The sequence below is a fragment of the Carlito syrichta genome, unplaced genomic scaffold (assembly GCF_000164805.1).
Source record: "Carlito syrichta isolate Samal-C Ts95f unplaced genomic scaffold, Tarsius_syrichta-2.0.1 Scaffold301903, whole genome shotgun sequence".
Taxonomy (NCBI): domain Eukaryota; kingdom Metazoa; phylum Chordata; class Mammalia; order Primates; family Tarsiidae; genus Carlito; species Carlito syrichta.
In genome coordinates, this window is record NW_007245999.1 from 125641 (window position 1) to 147354 (window position 21714).

Sequence of the window (21714 nt, forward strand, 5' to 3'; positions counted from 1 at the left end):
AGGAAATCCACTCACCTCAGCCTCCCAAAGGCGTGGGATTACAGGCTGAGCCACCAAGCCTGGCTTGACATATTCCATTCTTAAATCAAGATATAATTCACAATACAATGCACAAGTCTGAAATATACCGCTCAAGACACTTTTACATATGAATACACCCATACAGCCACTGCTCAAATAAAAATGTAGGACATTTCTAACACACAGAAGACTCCCTTCTACCTCTTCCTTGTCAAACCTCACCCATTCCTTTCAGTTAACCCTCATTTTGAGTTCTCATCAGAGACTAGTTCTGCCTGTTCTTGACGATCTTGTAAAGTCTAATCTTACAAAATGTACTCATTCTGTCTGGGTTTAAAAAAAATTTTTTTTAACTCTTAAGGAATTCATCCATGTTCTTGCATGTGTCATTATTTTGCTTTTTCATTGCTGTCTAGTATTCCGCTCTCTGAATATGCCACTTATTTTTTTCATTTATCTGATGGTGGCCACATGGGTGGTTCCAATTTGAGAGTATTCTAAATAAAGTGGCTATGAGTCTTTTTGTTTCCTCCTTGATACTATTTGATTCTCTTTGGTTAACAGTGTGGACTATAGAAGAAGTCTATCTAGGTTCAAATCCCAGCTCCCTCATTTACCTGCTGGGTGACGTTGGGCAAGTTATCTAACCTCACAGTGTCTCAGTCTCCCCAGTCAGTAAAATGGAGGTCATATGATCTACCACTAGAGAGAAAGAGTCAATGGACAAGTTTATAAAGCACTTAGAAAAGTGCCCAACCATCATAGGCATGAAGAAAGCAAGCGATTATGATTCAGCCCAACTCCCAAAGTCAGCAGAAATCATCATAAATGAGGACATCAGCAGACCTAGGCGGCAAAGTCTGGAGGTCAGAGGGGGTGGTGGTTCCAGGAAGCCTGGGGGCACTGCTCGTCCACTCCTGCCCTAGGTAGAGGGGGGATAACAAGACAGCTTTCCTTCACACCTTACTGAATTTCATCAACAGCAACCTATTGCTCAGTCATGCCGTAAGTGGGCAAGTCCTACTCACCAGCCCCCACCACCTCCCTGAGATTTCGGAAGGTCCGGCCCATCCCATGCTCTGATCCCTCCCATTGGGCTTTTGGGTGACATGTCCCTACCCAGTTTCCTGTTTCTTTTCCGGTGTGAGAGTAGAGGTGGGGAGTGAGGACCCTGGGGTGGAAATAAAAGCTGTGGTTCCCCAGAAATGCTGGACTCTGAGGGACGGTGGAAAAACATGAGTGACTCCAAGGAACCGAGGGCGCAGCAGCTGGGCCTTATGGGTGAGGCTGGATTGGGACTCTGGGATCCTGAGGAGGGAACCCGGGGGAAGGCCGGCTCTGGTCTCAGAAGGCCTGGGATTAGAAAATATCTGTCCATTCAGAAGAGGAAGAGCTGATGACCAGCAATATCAGATCTTTCCCACGCCATTCTGGATTTCCTCGGACTCGTGGTTTCAACAACTTAGCAGGTAGAGAAGGATGAGGGGGGTCATGGAGAGGGGACAGAGCCTCACAGACTCCTGTGTCCTGGAGAGGTGGTGGCCGGAACCTGGACCCCTGGGTCCTGAGGAGGTGGGGGCTGGCACCTGGACTTCTGGGTCCTAGGGAGGTGGGGGGTGAGTCCTGGACTCCTGGGTCCTCGGGTGGTGGGGGCTGGACCCTGGACTCTAGGGCCCCTGGGAGGTGGGGGCTGTGTCCTGGGGAGGTGTGGGTTGGAGTCTGGGTTCCCATGTCTTGAGGAGGTGGGGTTGGAGCCTGGACCCCTGGGTCCTGGAGAGGTCGGAGCTGGGGCCATGCCCTTCCTGGACTGGGCGAGTTGGGGACACTGGGGTGCTGCACCATGCCTCCTTCTCTCCTGCAGGACGTCTGGGCCATGTCTCCCTGGTGCTGTGGCTTCTCTCCTTCATCCTCTTTGCTGGGCTCCTCATGGCCATCCTTGTCAAAGGTCAGGGGCAGGGTCTGCGTTTCTGTGAACACGGCCTGGGGCAGCCAGGTCCAAGAGGGAGGTGAGGCTAAAAGCCTGTGTCAGGTCCCTTGGTGTTTCCAGGACTTCTGTGGCCCTTGCCACTTCTGGGCAGGAGAGGAGATGCAGGTTGAGGAAGAAGACAAGGTAGGGGGAGGAGGAGGAGGAGGAGAAGGACCTGGATTCCCTTGCCCTGCTGTGCTTCCCGTCGTAAGAAGCAGTTTTCCTCGTATTCAAAGGGGATTGGCCAAGATCTTGAAATTATGTCCCTGGGGGCCCAGTGCAGGGCACGACACACAATAGGTATTAAATAATTGCAGTTCCTTTTTTCTTGGCACAGTTTCCAAGCCCCCCAATTCCTTGAGTCAGGAGCAGCAGATCTTCCAGGAACTGGCCCAGCTGAAGACTGCCATCGATGAGTGTCCAGCACGGTCCAAGCAGCAGGAGATCTCCCAGGAACTGGCCCAGCTGAAGACTGCCCTCAATGAGTGTCCAGCACGGTCCAAGCAGCAGGAGATCTCCCAGGAACTGGCCCAGCTGAAGACTGCCATCAATGAGTGTCCAGCACGGTCCAAGCAGCAGGAGATCTCCCAGGAACTGGCCCAGTTGAAGACTGCCATCGATGAGTGTCCAGCACGGTCCAAGCAGCAGGAGATCTCCCAGGAACTGGCCCAGCTGAAGACTGCCATCGATGAGTGTCCAGCACGGTCCAAGCAGCAGGAGATCTCCCAGGAACTGGCCCAGCTGAAGACTGCCATCAATGAGTGTCCAGCACGGTCCAAGCAGCAGGAGATCTCCCAGGAACTGGCCCAGCTGAAGACTGCAGTTGGTAAGTGCAAGCAGCCAGAGATCGCCCAGGAAGTGGCCCAGCTGAAGGTTGCAGTCAGTGAGTGCCCGGGTGCCAGAGGTCTCGGGGCCTGAGGGAGTCTCCGTATGGCATGACTTTGCTTGGGTCACCAATTCTCTGTGAGTCTGTTTCATCATTTCTGAAACGGGACACAAGTTAACAAGGTCATCTGCACTTGGTGTTCATAGAGGGCCAGGTACACAGTAGGCACTCACTTCAGCCCATTCCCCGCCTCCTGTCCTGAGCTCTAAAGCCCCTACTTCTCCCAATCTGGAGGAGGCAGGGCTGGAACTCCTGGATTCTCCTGGGGGTGGTGAGGGTCTCGGGAAGTAGAGAGGGGGACGGCCAACCCAGAGGGGACAGTCAGGAGGGACCCTGACACCCAAGGGCAGACACACACAGGCAGCTGGATCAGGGTACCAGCCCTGATCCGCCTTCCCTGACAGATCACCTGTGCCGCCCCTGTCCCTGGGACTGGACATTTTTCCAAGGAAACTGTTATTTCATCTCTAACTCCCAGCGGAACTGGCAGGACTCCATCACTGCCTGTCAGGAAGTGGGGGCCCAACTAGTCGTAATCAAAAGCCACGAGGAGCAGGTACACCTGGCGGGGAGGTGGGAGGGAGGAAGGGAGGCTGGCCTGGGCATGCATCTGGGCACTGGCCCACTAGGAAGTAGGTGGTGAGGAGGATTATCCAGAAGATGGTCAGTTCTTGGAAAGACAGGAAGGCGAAGGAAATGAATGAGAGGGTCCCAAGCACCTTGCAAGGAGATGCAAACAAGACCCGAAAATGTGCGAGTGCTTTGGGAAGCGTGTCAAATACAAGTTAGTCCCAGAGGTGTGCTGCAAATGTTTAAGAACCAGCACGCTGGGTGGGGCAGGGGGTGTGTCCTGTGGGCCAATTTCTCTGGTGTAAATATTCCCATCATGGCTGATTTCAAGCTACCCATAGGGCATCACTCCATGCGGAGCTGAAAATAGATGGGGCCAGTCAGCAACCACGAACCGGTCCGATCTGACTCCAGTTCCTTAAACCCCATCATGAGTAAATTCGTGTGGCCATGCTCAGAACAGGCAAAACAGGCAAACGTGGTATTAGGTGTAAGGAGAAGCCCTCTGCACACAGATGTCTGCACATGTGCTGTGGGATACAGCTATGAGGGGAATCGGGCATGTGGGCGCTCAGGACCTGGTGGTACTAGGTGGCTGAAAGTGAGACTGAAAGGGGAACTTCCTGCGAAGAGGTGCGGGGATGCTGAGCCCGGACAACAGGAAGCAGAGCTCCCTCCTGATTTCTCCTGGCTCCTGCTCTATCCTCCAGAACTTTCTGCAGCTGCAGTCTTCCAGGAGTAACCGCTTCACCTGGATGGGGCTCTCAGATCTGAAAACAGAAGGCACCTGGCACTGGGTGGATGGTTCCCTCCTGTCACCCAGGTAGATCCCAGGGGAAGGGGACAGATGCCCTGTCCAGCGAGGTTTTGAGACTCTGACTTGAGATTTCCCTGAGGTTCTTTCCTCATTCCCTGACCTCCCAGGCCTGAGAGTCTGGGATTTTTGCTGGGTTGAGGAAGTTGGTCTTTATACCTGCGTTCAGACAAGATGGCAGGTGCCTGAAATTCCACCATCGGAGCTGCACCTGGATGGGTGCTTTAAAATATAGTGTATTGTCAACAGACAATTGCCACTTTAAAGATAGCTTGTTAGGCTGGGCGTGGTGGCTCACACCTGTCATCCCAGCACTTTGGGAGGCCAAGGAGAGGGGATCGCTTGAGACCAGGAGTTTTGAGACCAGCCTGGGCAACATAATGAGACCTCATCTCTACAAAAAAATTTTAAAAATTAGCAGGGCATAGTGGTGCATGCCTGTAGACCCAGTGACTTGGGAGACTGAGATGGGAGGATCGCCTGAGCCCAGGAGATTGAGGCTGCCATGCATGATTGCACCACTGCAATCACTCAGTGGTTGCCTGGGTGACAGAGTGAGACTCAGACTCAAAACAAAAAGTAAAATAAAGATAGCTTGTCATACTCACAGATCCCTATAGGGAGATATCCAGGGAAGTATCAGAGTTGGATGAGCAGAGGAATTGTAGGGAAGAGGCTTTGTTAAGGTTTCTGTGGGAAGGAATGGGCGAGGCTGGGTAAACAGGTTTAGGATTGATTGGGGTGAGTCACCTCAGTGGGCTCCAGCACCTTCGGGCTGTCCCTAGCTGTCTGGCACCTGGCACTGGGGTGATGAGGGTAGGGGGCCAGTGACCTGGACTGGAAAAACCCAACAGGGAGGTGTGTGGGGGTGTGGACTCTAGATTATTCAGACATCACACCCCCAAGAGGAGGAGGAAGACAAGGGAGACAGGATACCAAGGCAACGTGACTCAGGCATGTTATCGGGAGTCCAGAGCCATGCATGTCCAGCACACGCATGTAGGACAGATATTAGAGCATCAAGCTTCCAAAACTCAGGCCAGGCAGGGTGGCTCACACCTGTCATCCCAACACTTTGGGAGGCCAAGGCGGGAGGATCACTTGAGGCCAGGAGTTTGAGACCAGCCTAGGCAACATAGTAAGAACCTTGTCTCTATTTTTTATTTTTAAAAAATTTGCAGAATTTAGAAAAGTATGGCTTCTAGGGGGGCGGGGGTGGAGTCTCACATCCTTGCATGGGCTTTGCAGTTTCGCAAAGTACTGGAACAGAGGAGAGCCCAACAACGTGGGAAAGGAAGACTGTGCGGAATTCAGCGGCAACGGCTGGAACGATGACAAATGTGCTGTTGCCAAATTCTGGGTCTGCAAAAAGCCCGCAGCCTCCTGTCCCCACGAAGAAGGGTGGTTTCTCTCCTCCACCCCTGCAGTCCCAAGTCCTGCTGCTGGGTAGCAGAACCGTACCTGCTTTTAAGCCAGTGTTCCTTCCTCTCCTTCCCCCAGACCTTAAGAAAAGCTCAGGGACTCTTTGTCAGATTTCTCATCCCTGATGGGCCTGGGTGTTGGTCTATCCTTCTGCTGATGCCTGAAAGCCCCCCTGGCTTGGAATTTGTGACTCTGGCCCGTCTGTGGAGTCTTCAAGTGATCTGGTGAGGGATATGGTCGGGGGCTGTGTGCTTCTTAATCTGCTCTCTTCCTTTCTGAGGTTAGACTATTTGGATTGCTGTGTGTGACTGCTATGTCCCCCAGGATTTTCTCCCACCCGTGCAGACCTTCCATCTGGCCACATCCTTCTACCACCCTCTGCGTGCACCCCCTTTGACTAGGACTTGGTGCTTAGAAGAGCACCAGAGGATCCATGCTCCAGGCCAAGCAATGAACACCCCAGATGCCTCCTCTCTTTAGATGCAGGGGACCCTGGGCTGATCCTCCCAGATCCGATCCTCCTTTCAGGAAGGACATGTTGCTGCAGCTCCTGGGAGCCCCTTTGAGGATGGATTCGGCTGCACTTTGGGAGGCCGAGGCAGGAGGATCTCTGGAGACCAGGAGTTCAAGACCGGCCTGGGCAACATGGCGAGATCTCGTCTCTACAAACAAATAAATAAATAAATTAGCCAGGCATGGTGGTGCACGCCTGTAGTCCCTGCAACTCGGAAGGCTGAGGTGGAAGGATCGCCTCTCTCAAAGTCACGCTCCTTAGTGTGCTTGCCTTGGTACGGGGTTAAGGTCTAGTCACCTCAGCCTGACATGAGATCACTCTGAAGGACCATTCATGTTTCAGTGGTCCCCCCAGGGGCCACCATGCCTGTTGGTATTCTCTTTCTGCTCATTCCCACTTCCTTCCTGTGGCATCATACATTTGACTTTTGTCTCAATCAGAGTGATAGGCGTATCTTTGGTTTTTATTATACCACGCCTGAGCATGACATGATTAGGGCGGGGCCCCAGTCACATCCTAGCTTCTGGATAGGGTTTTTCATCAGAAAGACCAAATTAATGATTAGAGGATTGGAACATTCAGTTCTTCTCACCGATCTTCAGGGAGTGGGATTGGAGATTGAGTTCTATACAAACTCTTGAACAAGGCCAGGAGTGGTTAATCCCAGCACTTTGGGAGGCTGAGGTGGGAGGATCATGTGAGCCTAGGAGTTCCAGATCAGCCTGGGCAATATAATGAGAACTCGTCTCTACAAAAAACAAAAAACAACCAAAAACAAAACTCTTGAACAAGCTGGGCATGGTTGCTCACTCCTGTAATTCCAGCTACTCAGAAAGCTGAGGCAGAAGGATCCCTCGAGCCCAGCAGTTCAAGACCAGCCTAGGCAACATTGCAAGACCCCATCTTAAGACAAACAAATGGTCCAGGCGTGGTGGCTCAAGCCTATAATCCCAGCACTTTGGGATGCTGGGATGAGAGAACTGTCTGAGCCCGCCCATGGGTTTGAGACCAGCCTGGGCAGCATAGTAAGACCTCATCTCTACAATAAATAAAAAAATTAGCTGGGCATGGTAGTGCATGCCTGTAGTTCTGGCTACTTGGAAGGCCAAGGTGGAAGGATCACCTGATCCCAGCAGGTTGAGGCTGTGGTGGCTGGGAGTGTGCCCCTGCATACCAGCCTGGGTGACAGAGTGAGACTCCAACTCAAAAACAAACAAACAAACAAAAACACAGAGGCTGGGCATGATGGCTCACGCCTATAATCCTAGCACTTTGAGAGACTGAGGTGGGAGGATTGCTTGAGCCCAGGAGTTTGAGACCAGCCTAGACAACACAGTGAGACCCCATCTCTAAAAAATAAATAAATAAAATAAAATTAGCTAGCTGTGGTGATGCATGCCTGTAACTCTAGCTACTTGGGAGGCTGAGGTGAAAGGAACACCTGAGTACATGAAGTCAAGTGTTGGGAGCCAGCCATGGAGGCCCACTGAGCGTTAGGGATCAGGAAGGGCCGTTGACCCCGAGACCACTAGGATGCGTTTGGGAGCTATTTGACCCCATTTCCTCCCCCTTTCTACTCAGCACTAACCAGATGAAGCCCCTGTGAGCTCAAAACATAAAAACTCTGAGACCGGGACAAACACAAGCTAACTTTAGAAAGTCATTGCTCCCATTCTTCCACAAACTGCAGTTTTGGCTTTCACACAACTTATAATTCAAACTCATGTCACATCTAAGAGCCTTAGTATTGGTCACAGGCTTCTGGGTCATGATCTTAGGACATATTGAAGGTGTAAATTGTGGAATATAGTTTTAGAAGACAGTCATTTTTGTTGAAAGAATGTGGCTGGGTTACTTGCAGGTAGCCCACTGTGAACTTTGGACTGGGCCACATTCCAAACATTCTGGGATGGGCCACTTTCGTTTGTAAAGTAAATACTTAAGCTTCTATAGAATTGTTTAACTTGGCATAAATCAATCATCTTAGGATGAAAAAGGTTTATAGAATATGTCAGTCATGGATTAGGTTATCCTTTGTTATGGGATTTTAAGATTATCATATGAAAAGGGTTTAAAGGCAATTATTGATTAAGTTTTCATGGATTAAGGTTTCTGATCGGGTGGGGGACATCCCTCCCACATCTGACTTTGTGTATAAAAGACCTGTTGTAATTTCCAATAACACACATCGCTTCTGCACTAGACTGGAGTCCAGTCCCTTTCTTTCTCTCTCTTTCTTCTTCCCCCAGCTCGCTGACACCGTCTCCACCTTTGGGGTACCCTGAACCCGGCTGGAACTGGACTCCAGCAGTCAAGGCTATCGTGAGCCAGGACTGTGCCATTGTACTCCAGCGTGAGTGATAGAGAGGGATTCCATCTTAAAACAAACAAACACACACAAACAAAAAATAAAACCCTCTTAAACAACAAGATTTGGTGAGTTCCAGGCTGGCAAATGCATCAAGGCTCGGGAAGGTGGTGTACCCACAGAGGGCATGGAAGTTGCCATGGACCCCTCACCTCTCCTATGTCCTGTGCAATTCTTCCTTTTGACTATTTTGAGTTGTGACCACTATAATAAACAGTGCACACAAGCAAAGGGTTTTTCTGAGTTCCATGAGCTGTTCTAGCAAATTACTGAACCTGAGACCCTCCCCAATTTGCTGTCAGCCTGGCAGAAGTACGGGTGATCCAAGCACCCCCTCTGTGGCTGGTATCTGAAATAGGGTCAGTCTTGTGGGACTGAGCCCTTTAACTTGTGGACTCTGTCACCATAGAAAAACTGGCGAAATTCCAATGAGATATGTCATTTAGTTCATAGTATTGTACCGATATTATCTTCAAGGCAAGGCATTAACATTAGAGGAAGCTCTGTGCTGTCTTTGCAACTCATCTGTAAATCCAAAACTACTTCAAAATGAAGAGTTTGAAAAAGACTAAAAGAAAACCCTATTTAGGATTCTACTTATATAGGAAGCTAGAGAAATTTATATTGAGAGAGAGTAGAGTCGTGATTACTAGGAGCTAGAGAGAGAAACGAAGGGAGAGTGAATGTTTAGTGGGGACAGAGTTTCAGTTTGGGAAGACAAAAAAATCTGGAGATGGGTGGTGGTGATGGTTGCACACCAGTGTGGGTGTACTTAAGGACATCGAATCATGCACTTAAAAGCGGTTAAGGACAGACTGGTGGCTCACACCTGTAATCCCAGCACTCTGGGAGGCCAAGGTGGGAGGATTGCTTGGGCCCAGGACTATACAACATAGGGAGACCTTGTCTCTACAAAAATTAGTGCACCTGTGATTTCACCTACTCAGGAGGTTGAGGCAGGAGCACTGTCTGAGCCCAGAAAGTTGAGGCTGTGGTGAGTTGTGATCATGCCACTGCAGTTCAACCTTGGACGACAGAGACCCTGACTCAAAAAAAAAGGTTAAGCCAGGCGCAGTGACTCACGCCTGTAATCCCAGCACTTTGGGAGGTGGAGGCGTGAGGATTTCTTGAGACCATGGATTTGAGGCCAGCCTGGGCAACTTGGTGAGGCCTCCTCTCTACAATAAATAAAAAATTTCGCCGGGCATGGTGACCCACTCCTGTCGTTCCAGCTACTTGGAAGGCTGAGGTGAAAGGATCACCCGAGGCCAACAGGTCAAGGCTGTGGTGTCTATGAGCATGCCACTGCACTCCAGCCTGGATGAAAAAAAAAAAAGGTTAAAATGGTGATATTTTATGTATACTTTACCACAATAAAAAACTCTATTCAAAATCTATTTAGAATTTTTATTGGGACAGCATTTGTTTTACCTTAGGATTTTTAAGATGGTGGGCACTGCTTCAATGCTTGGGAGAGGTACATGATGGAAATGAAGATTTTATTACTTACGGGTCCTGGGGAGTACATGAGGGCTCCCTACACACACACACACACACACACACACACACACACACACACACACACACACACACATTAGGGAGTGTTTCAGGGAAGGGGGAGGAGTTCTATAGGTCAATGCTTTTACTGGGGTCCATGGCATTTCCCAGACAGATTTCCTGTAGGGAGATTTCATTGTTGGGTTTGAAGCAAGCAGGCATAAGTTGTCGGAGGTCACACTGTGACTGAGAGATGGCCGCTGAAGCAAATCTGCACAGTCCGTGCAGTTTGTGGGGTCAGCAGGACCAGTCAAGAAGGCTGTACCCAGCTGTCCCACAGGGAGAGGGTCACCAGGAGGAAGTTGTAGAATACAGATATCTGCATCAACCACATTGAGGAACTGGGAGGAGGTAGGGAACTGGAAACCGGTGTTGAGAGTGACTAACCCCTGCTTCTGGTGGGAGAAGATCCAACTTACATTCAAAATCGGTGCTGACACCATGTAAAATTCTAGGAATTCACTTAGGCACTGGATTTATATATTAATTTGGGAAGAATTAAGTCCTTTAAAATACTGAGTGTTCTGTTGGGGAGCTCATTTTGTGGCTTTAGTTATTCAGATCTTAGTTAAGTGGGAGAGTTTTATCCATATCCTTCTTATGATTATACTTTAATGTCCAAAAGTTTTTCTCATACTGTGAAAAGGGTTGATTTTTTTCCTTTATTTGCAAATTGCTAGATCCCAAGAAAGATTACTCTTTTATAGAGTAATCTTGTTGAGATCTGTAAGTAGGTCACTACAACTTCATGGGTTCAAACTACTGTTAACTTTGACTTTATTTAAATAAATAACTTTATTTATTTTTATATTTTATTTATATAGAGATGGTCTCACTCTGTTGTCCAGGCTGGTGTGCAGTGGCAGGATCGTAGTTCTCTGCTAGAACTCCTGGGCTCAAGTGATCCTCCCACCTCAGCCTCTCAAAGTAGCTGGGATTACAGGTATGCATCACCATGCCTGTCTAACTTTTTAATTTTTCATAAAGATGAGGTCTCACTGTGTTAGCCAGGTTAGTCTCAAACTCCTGGCCTCAAGCGATCCTCCTGTCTTGGCCTCCCAAAGTACTGGGACTACAGACTTGAGTCACTATGCCTGACCCCATTTCTTTTTGTTTTATGATTGCATTGGTAAAATAGCAAGGGAGGCATCTTTATTTTCTTCTAGATTTTACTATATATGCTTCTCATCGTTAACTATTAAGTAAGACGTTTCTGGCCAGACCCGGTGGTTCAGCCTGTAACCCAGCACTTTGGGAGGCCAAAGCAAGTGGATTGTCTGAGCCCACAGGTTTGAGACCAGCTCGGGCAATTTGGCGAGCCCTTGGCGAGCCCTTGTCTCTACAATAAATCAAAAAATTAGTCATGGTGGCGCACACTGGTGGTTTCAGCTATTTGGAAGGCTAAAGTAGCCATGAGTATGCCACCCACTCCAGCCTGGGCAACAGAGTGAGACTCCAACTCAAAAAAAAAAAAAGACATTTCTGTGGAGTCAAACCGGTGTGGAGATTGGCTATATTCTGCTTCTGGTAGGAGAAAGTTCAACATATATTCAAAATGGGTGCAGACACAATGTCAGTTTGCTCGGGCTACTGGGACCGAGTACTATAACCTGAGGGCTACCAACAACAGAAACTTATTAGCTCACAGTTCTGGCGGCGAGGTGTCTGAAACCAAAGTGTCAGGAGGGCCATGTTCCCTCTGGGATGAGTAGGGGAGCTTCCTCCATGGCCCTCCCTCACTTCTGGTGGTTGTTGGTCACCCTTGGCTTCCCGGGCTTGGGGGTGCATCTCTTGAATCTCTGCCTCTGTTGTCACAGGCTGGATTGGCACACTCCTATAGCTGTTGCAGCCTTGGCCTGCTGGGGTCAGGTGATTCTTTTGCCTTCCAAATAGCTGGAACCACAGGCACACACCTCCACACCCGGCTGATTTTTTTTTTTTTTTAATTGTAGAGATGAGGGCTTGCCATGTTGCTCAGACTGGCTTTGAACTCCTGAGCTCATGCAATCCTCTCACCTTGGCCTCTCAAAGTGCTGGGATTACAGGCATGAGTCACTGCACCTGGTTTCTCTCCTCCTCTTATAAGGACATAGTCATATTGGATTAGGGCCCATTCTCAGGACCTTATCATGACTTAGTTACATCTATAAAGACCCAATTTCCAAATAGAGTACCAGAGGCTAGGGCAACAACAAATCTTTTTTTTTAAACTTATTTTATTTGTTTGTTTGTTTACTTATTGAGACAAGATCTTACTCTGTCATCCAAACTGGAGTGCGGTTGTGCCATCATAAGCTCACTGCAACCTCACACTTCTGGGCTTAAGTGATCTTCCCGCCTCAGCCTCCTGAGTAACTGGGACATGACAGGCACGTGCCACCATGCCTGGCTAATTTTTTGTAAAGATAGGGTATTGTTATGTTGCCCAGGCTGGTATCGAACTCCTGGACTCAAGTGATCCTCCAACCTCAGCCTCTCAGAGCACTGGGGCTATAGGTGTAAGCCAGCATTCCCAGCTCCAGCTTTTTTTTTGAGTTAAAGTCTCAATCTGTCGCCCAGGCTGGAGTGCAGTGGCACAATCACAGCCACCCCAGCCACGACCTACTGTGCTTGGGTGATCCTTCCACCTCAGCCTCCAAGCAGCTAGGACTACAGGCATGTGCCACCACACCCGCCTAATTTTTTTTTTTAATTGTAGAAAAGAGGTCTCGTCAAATTGTCCAGGCTGGTCTCAAACCCGTGGGCTCAGGCAATCCTCTTGCCTCAACCTTCCAAAGTGCTGGGATTACAGGCATGAGCCACTGTGCTCGGTGTCTTCTTTTTTTTTTTATTTTGAGTTGGAGTCTCACTCTGTCGCCCAGACTGGAGTGCAGTGGCTGCTCCTGGCCACCTAAGCCTCGACCGGCTGGGCTCTGGCAATCCTTCCACCTCAGCCTTCCAAGTAGCTGAAACTACAGGCGTGCGCTACCACGCCCGGCTAATTTTTTTGATTTATTGTGGAGATGAGCCCAAACCCACGGGCTCAGGCAATCCACTCACCTCGGCCTCCCAAAGGCGCAGGATCATAGGCTGAGCCACTGAGCCCGGCAGCCTGGTGTCTTCTTATAAGAACACAGTCATATCAAATTAGGGCTCACTCTCATACCTTCATCATAACTTAGTTATATCTGTAAAGACTCGATTTCCAATTAAGGTACCAGAGGCTAGGGCGTCAACTATTTTTTTTAACTTTTATTTATTTATTTTTTGAGAAAAGGTCTTGCTCTGTCATCCAAGCTGGAGTGCAGCAGTGCCAGCATAGCTTGCTGCAGCGCCACCATAGCTTGCTGCAGCCTCGAACTTCTGGGCTCAAGTGATCCTTCTGCTTCAGCCTTCCAAGCAACTGGGACTACAGGTGGGCACCACCACACCCAGCTAATTATATGATTTATTGTAGAGACAGGTCTCACCATGTTGCCCAGGCTGGTCTTGAACCCTGGGCTCAGGCAATTCTCTTGCCTCTGTCTCCTAAAATGTTGGGATTACAGGCATGAGCTACCACTCCCAGCCCCCATGTATTTATTAGAGGAACACAATTCAACCCACTACTGAGTGGACAACTTAGGTTTGTTCTTCATTTTTCCAAAAATGCTTCTCAGATTTCTCTATTAAGCAAGACATTTCTGTGTGTTCCTGGAAATTGCCCCATATCAAATAAAGGGAGCTTTATCCTAGTATTTGTTTACTAAGCATTTACTTTCTTACGTTTATCTTTTTTTTTTTTTCTGTAATGAAGAATGCGTCTTGAAAAATATGTCTCCTCATTGTAATGTGAAGAGGAAAAAACAAGTTACGGAAGGATTTAGACCATGCGATAACTTTTTAATAAAGCTTCCAGATGTTCAAAACAACCCCAAATATTGACTATGGATATGTGTGTAATGAAAGTATTTAAAATATGATAAACACCAAGTTTAAGAAAACAGTGACCTTGAGAAAGGAACACAGAATAAAAAAAGCAGGGTAGGGTGCTTAGACCTCATTTCTATGTGTGTTATGGTTTATTATGTTATATCTTTTATATGTGATGCTAATTTGTTAATTTGTTATGTTATAATCCTTTACTTTTTTTTTAAGTGAGAAAGCAGAATTTATTGAGAGGACAGAAAAGCTCCCACAGTGGGAGGGGACCCAAAGGGATTACCCCTACTTTTTTTTGAATTGGAGTTTCACTCTGTCTCCCACAGACACAGCACACTACAGCCTTGAATTCCTGGGCTCTAGCAATTCTTCCACCTCAGCTTCCCAAGAAACTGGAACTACTGTGCTATTGTGCCCAGCTCAAAAGTTTTAACAGCTATTTTGGGGTGTTACTTTTTATCAGTACAATGAGTCTGCTCCCCACCTTCTTTTTTTTGAATCAGAGTCTCACTCTGTCACCCAAACTGGAGTGTAGTGACATGATCACAGCCACCGCAACCTTGACCTGCTGGGCTCAGACGATCCTTCCACATCCGTCTTCCAAGTAGCTGGAACCACAGGCACGCATCACCATGCCTGGCTCATTTTTTATTTATTGTAGAGATGAGGTCTTGCCATGTTGCCCAGGCTGGTCTCGAATCCGTGGGTTCAGGCAATCCTCTCGCCTCTGCCTCCCAAAGTGCTGGAATTACAGGCATGAGCCACCTTGCCCAGTCAATCCTTTACTTTTAAGAGGATTTGAAATATGTGAAGATGTCAAAACTCACTGCAACTGAGTAGAGGGCATAAACAGTTTCCTTTTTCTTGTGTACCTCTTTGCTTGCTTCGTAATAAAATTAAAAAAGCAAAACCAAAATGAACAGCACCAACCAAAGCATAATATGCCCTTTGCACAGGGCAGAATTCCCTGGGTACAGTGACCTTCTCATCTCTGTAGAGAGTAGAACCTAGGGTGGTCCTGGTCTTGGAGCCAAAGCCTGTGACTATGTTTTTTTGGTTTTTGGTTTTTGTTGTTTTTAAGTGAGAAAGCAGGATTTATTGAGAGGACAGAAAAGCTCCCACAGTGGGAAGGAAACCCAGAGGGTTGCCCATGCCTGTAACTTTCACCTTCTTCCCACATGAGTCCAAACTCCATGTCCCAGCTATTCAGCTCCCTTTATTATCTGGCCACAGCTGACTCCCCATCCCAGACTGTTACCCCTGAATTAATCTCAGTTTCTCTAATGAGTCCTGTTTCCTCACCCTCCTGAATTTTGTGTATGTTGATACCATTGTTGGGAACATTTGCTCTTCTACTTATGTCCTCTGGAATAATTCTGGCTTCTTCTCCAGAATCACCTCTTCTAGGAAGCCTTCCCAGATACTCCAGGCTCAGTCAGGCACTTCCATTGGTCCTCACAATCTCCGCTACTTCCCAGACTTATCACATTATCTTTTATTTCCTTGGTTACCTGTTCCCTACCCTCCCGAATCCCCAGAAACAGGTCTCCTTTCCTTGTCCTGAGTCAGGCCTAGACGCTAGAGGTCTGCTACCTCCTTGTACCTGGGGCCTCACTTCCCCTGCAGCAAGTTCTGGACAAGCGCCAAGGGATGGTAGCCTTCTGACTTGCTCACTAAGTTGGAGGGCTCTGCCCTGATACCCCAAGGTGGCTTCAGCCACAGGGACATACAGCAGAGACCCACTTTCCTGCACCCTTGACTTTGCCTTGGCTGTGCCCTGTACCTGGTGTGCCCTTCTGCTTCTGTCAACAGTATACACATCCTTGAAGGCACAATTCCATTGCAGTCTCTCCCAGAAAACCTCCTCTGATTTCTCAAATGAACTAATTCTATCTCCTCCATAAGGGCTGGTGAATCACTTTTGTCTAAATGCTTTCCCAAAAACATACTCTGATGGTTGCCTGGGACAGAGATTGCACAATCCTCGTGTGTGTGTGTGTGTGTGTGTGTGTGTGTGTTTTATTTTCCTCTCACTAAGCACCCTGCCCTCCAGAGACCCAGAAAGAGGGTGTGCCCACCAAAATTTCTGTCCCCCAGTGAGTCCTGCTGCTAAGTCAGCACTCAGTGCCTGATAACTGGGCTTGGTTTCTGATGACCGAGGCAGCATAAGTCTTACATGTCCGGAACAAGGACACTTATAGGAAGAGGAGTCTAGGAAGTTGATCTCTGGTAACCCTGTATTGTTCTCCAAGCATTGCCAGCTTTCGTGTTTAACTCTTCTTTCTCCCTCTGGATCACAGACATTTGCTCAGTTGTGTTTGACATATACCCTTACATTTATTTTTTTAAACAAGCATGCTTATATTTCCCTTATTTGTATACATTTATGGGGTACACGTGTAATTTTGTTACATGCATAGATTGCATAGTGGTGGTTACACCCTTAATGCATACATACTTAGCCAGGCACGGTGGCTCATGTCTGTAATCCCAGCACTTTGGGAGGCAGAGGTGAGAGACTGCCTGAGTGCAGGGGTTTGAGACTAGTCTGGGCAACTTGGTGAGACTTTATCTCTACAATAAAAAAATCAAAAAACTTAGTCGGGTGTGACCGTGCACGCCTGGGGTTCCAGCTACTTGGAAGGCTGAGGCAGAAGGATCACCTAAACCCAGCAAGTCAAGGCTGTGGTGGCTATGAGAGTGCCACGTCACACCAGCCTGGGTGACAGTGAGCCTTTGACTCAACAAAGCAAAACAAAACAATTTACACATACATACGTGTGTGTGTGTGTGTGTGTGTGTGTGTGTGTGTGTTTAATTAAACCTCAAGTCATTTTTGATCCTCCTGAGTCAGGGCCCTTCTAAAAATGCAGAAAAACAGAAAAAGGAAAAAAAAGTTACTTCCTGATTCTTTGTGCTACCTCTTTCTCCAGCTTTCTACTCTGGTGGGCTCCATGTTTAAACTTTTGGCAGAATCCAATCAGAATAGTAATTTTGTAACCCAATCAGCAAATAGGACATGCAAATGAGATGATTATGTAAAACCAATCAACGTGCAATGTGTAGGATTAATGGTAGCCCCAAGCTATGGAAAATCCAATCAAATTGTATAGTGCCAATATGTGACCTTATAAGGAAGACAAAGGGACTACAAAGTAAAGGGAAGTTCACAAAGGTATATAAGGCAATGCCCCTCTGTGTTCAGGGCTCAGTCTTTGGATGTGAATCTACTGAGCTGGTGCTGGCATAAATAAATGCTGCTTCCTGGCAATGAAGCCTCGGTGTCCCGTCTCTCTGTGGAAGATTCCCACTACACTTCTGGTGCATTGGCCAGGAATTGAGAGGTGAAGATGGTGTTTTCACCTCCCTTGTCACAGGAGTATGACCGAAGGATGCTGGAAGAGGTGATCTCGACTAGCACCAGTGGGCCATTTGATCTGTAGGGGATTAACCCTCCCAGGGTGCTGGGGTAAGGACCCCAGGAGCACAAAGGAACCCCGGTGAGGCCCCAGAACCAGTCAGGGGAGTGCACCCATCTGACTGGTAAGAACCCAGGTTCGATTTGGTAGACCTGCCCCTAACAGGCAGAAGGGGAGCTTGATCATCTCTCAGAGTTGGCTGAGTAGTCCCACAGGGGAATAAAACCATAACTCAGACATTGTGTGAATGGGAGTGAATGAGATGTCACTTGGTGGCGAAGCAAATGCGGTAGTCCTGATCTGATTCTGGTGGTGACCTTCACATGGCTAAACAGCGGGAGTAGATTCAGGAACTAGCTAGGCATGGTGGTGGATGCCTGTAGTTCCAGTTACTTGGAAGGCCGACCTGAATCGAAACCTGGTTGGGGGTTTATACTGGCTCATCTATTGCCAGAAGACACCTGAAATATCCCCACAAAGGGTACAGCTGGAGATGAATGAAGCATGTGTCCATCCTTTCTCCCTTCCCATTCTTTCCCATCTTGTGTGTGATTGTCGCCTTTTAGTGGGTAGAGATGGGTAGCAAACACAGCAAGCTTACCCCTTTAGAGTGCATGGTAAAGAATTTCAAAAGGGGATATTCAGGCTATTATGGGATCCAGTTAACTCCCAAAAGGCTTTGGACACTCTGAAGGAGATTGGCCATCCTTTGGGGTGGGCTGCCCCTCTGAGGAGTCACTAGACAAAGAACGAATTAGTAAGGTGTTTAGGGTTAGTGTGGGAGAGCCAGACCACCCTGACCAGTTTCTCTACATAGACTGTTTGCAAGATATAGTTCTCTCCTGACCACCTGGGGTAAAGGTCTGTTTAGAAGAAAACTACAAAGTCATGCTGGCCCAAGCAATGGCTCCCTCGAAATGCCGACCAGAACTGGGAAAGCCCATTCTGACTGAGGAAACTGAGGAAAACCCCCCACCTTAAATGCCACTGTACCCCTCACTGTTGCCTGCACCCCTCACCCTAGCCGCCGCTGGGACCATGCCAGGTGCTGGTCTCACCCCAGAATTCATCCCTTCCCTGAAGGCACCCAAAACATCCCTTGGACTGATGGCCGCCAGCTTCTCTTAACTTTGTTTAACACGGAAGTGTGCTGCTGGATTCCTCAGGCTGCTTTAAAGTGGTCAGAGGAGCACACCCCTGCAGGGACAATGAATGCTCAGGCCTACACCCAGAATCAGTTCCCCAGGGAAAACCCCTAGTGGGACCCTAATGATGACCGTGAGTTTTGAATGCTTGAGCGCTATCAAGAGGTCCTTTTGGGTGGTTTGAGAGAAGGAGAGAAAAAGGTCATGAACATGAGCAAAACCTCAGAGGTGCTCCAAGGCCCTGAAGAAAGCCCCAGCCAGTTTTATGAGAGGTTATGTGAGGCATTTCGTCTCTACACTCCCTTCAACCCAGAGGACGCCGAAAATCAGAGAATGATTAATGTGGCCTTGGTCAGTCAGGCTCAGGGAGACATCCAGCACAAGTTATAAAAGTTGGAGGGCTTTGCTGGGATGAATGCTAGCCAGCTGATAGAGGTTGTGGCAAAGGTATTTCCAACGGAGACCAGGAGACCCGAAGGGAAGCAGACCAAAAGATGAGAAAGTAGACCTGCTTGCCACTGCCTTGGCAAAGCAACACACCCAGGGAGATGTTCCATCAGAATAAGGCCAAGGTCATGGCCAGGGTCAAGGCTGGCAGGGAGGCCAGCAAAATGGGCCACCCCACCTGGTGATGAGATTAGGGTGAAACCAATGCACTGTTCCCAAGAAGGACACTGGAAAAAAGACTTCCAGAGCCAGAAGATTTTCGTCCAGCTCCCCAAGGAAGAGGAAGAGGCCAAGTCGTTGAGGGACAATACCAGCCTGCACTCCAACTATACGTGGCCCCTGAGAGCAATTTCGTTGGTCTAGCCACCTTCTCTATCTGCTTAGATCTCAAGAACGCTTTTTTCTGTATCCATTTGGCTCTGCAGAGTCAACCGATTTTTGCTTTTCAATGGGAAAATCCTGAGAATGGTGACAAAGACCAGTTAACTTGGACTAGATAGCCACAGGGGTTCAAAAAAATCCCCAACCATTTCTGGCACAGCATTCGCCTCGGACTTAAAGACCTTCCCAGCGGACCAGTATGGTTGTGCGCTGCTCCAATATGTGGACGACCTGCTGCTGGCCGGACAAACGCAGAAGGACTGTATGGAAGGAATGCAGCATCTTCTCAAACTTTTATGGAAGGCCGGATACAAAGTTTCAACAAAGAAAGCCCACATTTTCCAAGAGAAGGTATAATACCTCGGCTTCCACTTATCCCAGGGGCAACATCAACTTGGTCCGGAGAGAAAACAAGCCGTCAATTTGGATGCCTAACTTCTCAATACTGACAAAACCTCTGTATGAAGCCACAAAGGGGAGAGAACGAAAGCCTATGTTATGGGAAGAAGTCTAACAAAAGGGCTTTGAGGAAATTAAGCGTTAGTGCCCCCAGCCTGGGACTCCCCAGCCTTTTTTCCTGTACGTACATGAACATACTGGAATAGCAGACAGGGTCTTAACCCAAATGCTGGGTCCTGGCACTGCCTGATAGGCTACCTATCCAAGCAGATTGACACTGTTGCCCAAGGCTGGCTGCTTTGCCTGTGGGCACTCACTGCCACAGAACGGGGTTAAGAATTACATGGAAGTTACACACTGCCTATTGCCCTCAAAGTTCTGGAAAAGTGGAACGAATGAACCAAGCCCTAAAGTTGCCACTAAGTAAACTATGTCAGGAAACCCACGGAGTTGGGGTCAACTATTGCCAATAACTTTGCTAAATAGGTTGGGGTCAACTATTGCCAATAACTTTGCTAAGAATTAGGTCTGGGCCAGGTGTGGTGGCTCAGCCTATAATCCCAGCACTTTGGGAAGCTGAGATGAGAGGATTGCCTGATGCTTGGGGTTTGAGACCAGCCTGGAGAACTTGGTGAGACCTCGTCTCTAAAATAAATCACACTCACACACACATGAAAAACTAGCCAGGCATGATGACATGCATCTGTAGTTCCAGCTACTTGGAAGGCTGAGATGGAATGATCGCCTAACCCCAGCAGTCCGAGGCTGTGGTGGCTGTGAGTGTGCCATTGCACTCCAGCCTGGGTGACAAGAGTGAGACTCCAACTCAAAAAAAAAAGAAAAAAAATTTTTTTTAAAAAGGAGTAGGTCTAGTCCCACTAAGCAGACAGGGTTTTCCCCATTTGAAATTGTTTATGGGTGCCCACCCCTCATTATTAAGGGTATAAAGGGGGATTTAAAAGAGGTGGGTAATCTTGCTCTAAGACAGCAAATGCAAGCTCTTGACTCAGCTCTCACTGCTATAGCGGTTACCTTTAAGCTTAACCACAGATGCTCACCCCTTTAAACCAGGAGAAGCTATATGGATAAAGGAATGGAACATCTAGCCCTTAAAACCTCTTTGGAGAGGTCTGTTTACTGTCATTTTGTCCACCCCCACTGCAATAAAGGTCACAGAGGTGACCCCCTGGATTCATCACAGCAGAGTGAAACCAGCCTTCTGTGACTGGGAACGCACTTCTGATCTGTTCGCGCTGGAAAAGCTGACTATCCGAAGAAAGAAAGCTGCGACCCCGGGACCCTAGAGGACACAGCCCTACTTTAGTCACTCCGGAAGCTGACTAATCGACTCATAGCAGAAGCCTGAGGAGTTGACCACCTAACGAACAAATGGACTGTGGTACATTGTAATGCGGTATCATCCTTTGCTAGTGCCTAGTGCTGTAATTCTTGCCTTGGTTTTTGCTGCAGGTCTGGTGACGGTCCCTCCAGATGACTGGACCCGTGGTGAAAAGTTACTAATAGCACATGTACCTCTTCAAACCGGGAAAGCCTGAAACCATGGAAACTTGTTGTGGAGGGTGATGGTGTTCAGCCTTTGGGAGATTCAAAACTCTTATTGTGACTGTATTAGTAATTGTAGGAATATGTGTAATCCTACCCAGCCTAGCCCCTTTAATGATAGGATCTATCTCCAACTTCACTGAGGCCATGGTCGAAAGAAAAATGGCAGCACATGTAATGATGCTATGGCAACACCAGCCCCTAGACCAAGATGATGCTCTTTGACCCTAAAAGGGTCTGAGCATCAAAGGGGGGAATGAGGCGGGGGTCCTTCTGAAAAATGCAGAAAAAACAGAAAAAGGGAAAATAAGTTACTTCCTGATTCTTTGTACTACCACTTTC

General features: G+C 48.1%; 1 protein-coding gene across 1 annotated transcript; it reads left to right on the forward strand.

The window, feature by feature from the left end:
- The first annotated feature begins 1256 nt into the window (after positions 1-1256).
- Positions 1257-5707, forward strand: LOC103257925 (CD209 antigen-like). Its single transcript, XM_008055638.1, has 7 exons — positions 1257-1302; positions 1404-1490; positions 1883-1966; positions 2325-2870; positions 3278-3429; positions 4154-4266; positions 5506-5707. Exons 1-7 carry the CDS (start codon positions 1257-1259, stop codon positions 5705-5707), a joined length of 1230 nt encoding a protein of 409 aa, XP_008053829.1.
- Positions 5708-21714: the final 16007 nt, after the last annotated feature.

Coding starts and splice junctions, on each gene's coding strand:
- LOC103257925 (XM_008055638.1), top strand. CDS start 1,257: ATGAGTGACTCCAAGGAACCGAGGGCGCAGCAGCTGGGCCTTATGG. Junction 1,491..1,882: donor TGGTTTCAACAACTTAGCAG/GTAGAGAAGGAT, acceptor TCTCTCCTGCAG/GACGTCTGGGCCATGTCTCC. Junction 1,967..2,324: donor CATGGCCATCCTTGTCAAAG/GTCAGGGGCAGG, acceptor TTCTTGGCACAG/TTTCCAAGCCCCCCAATTCC.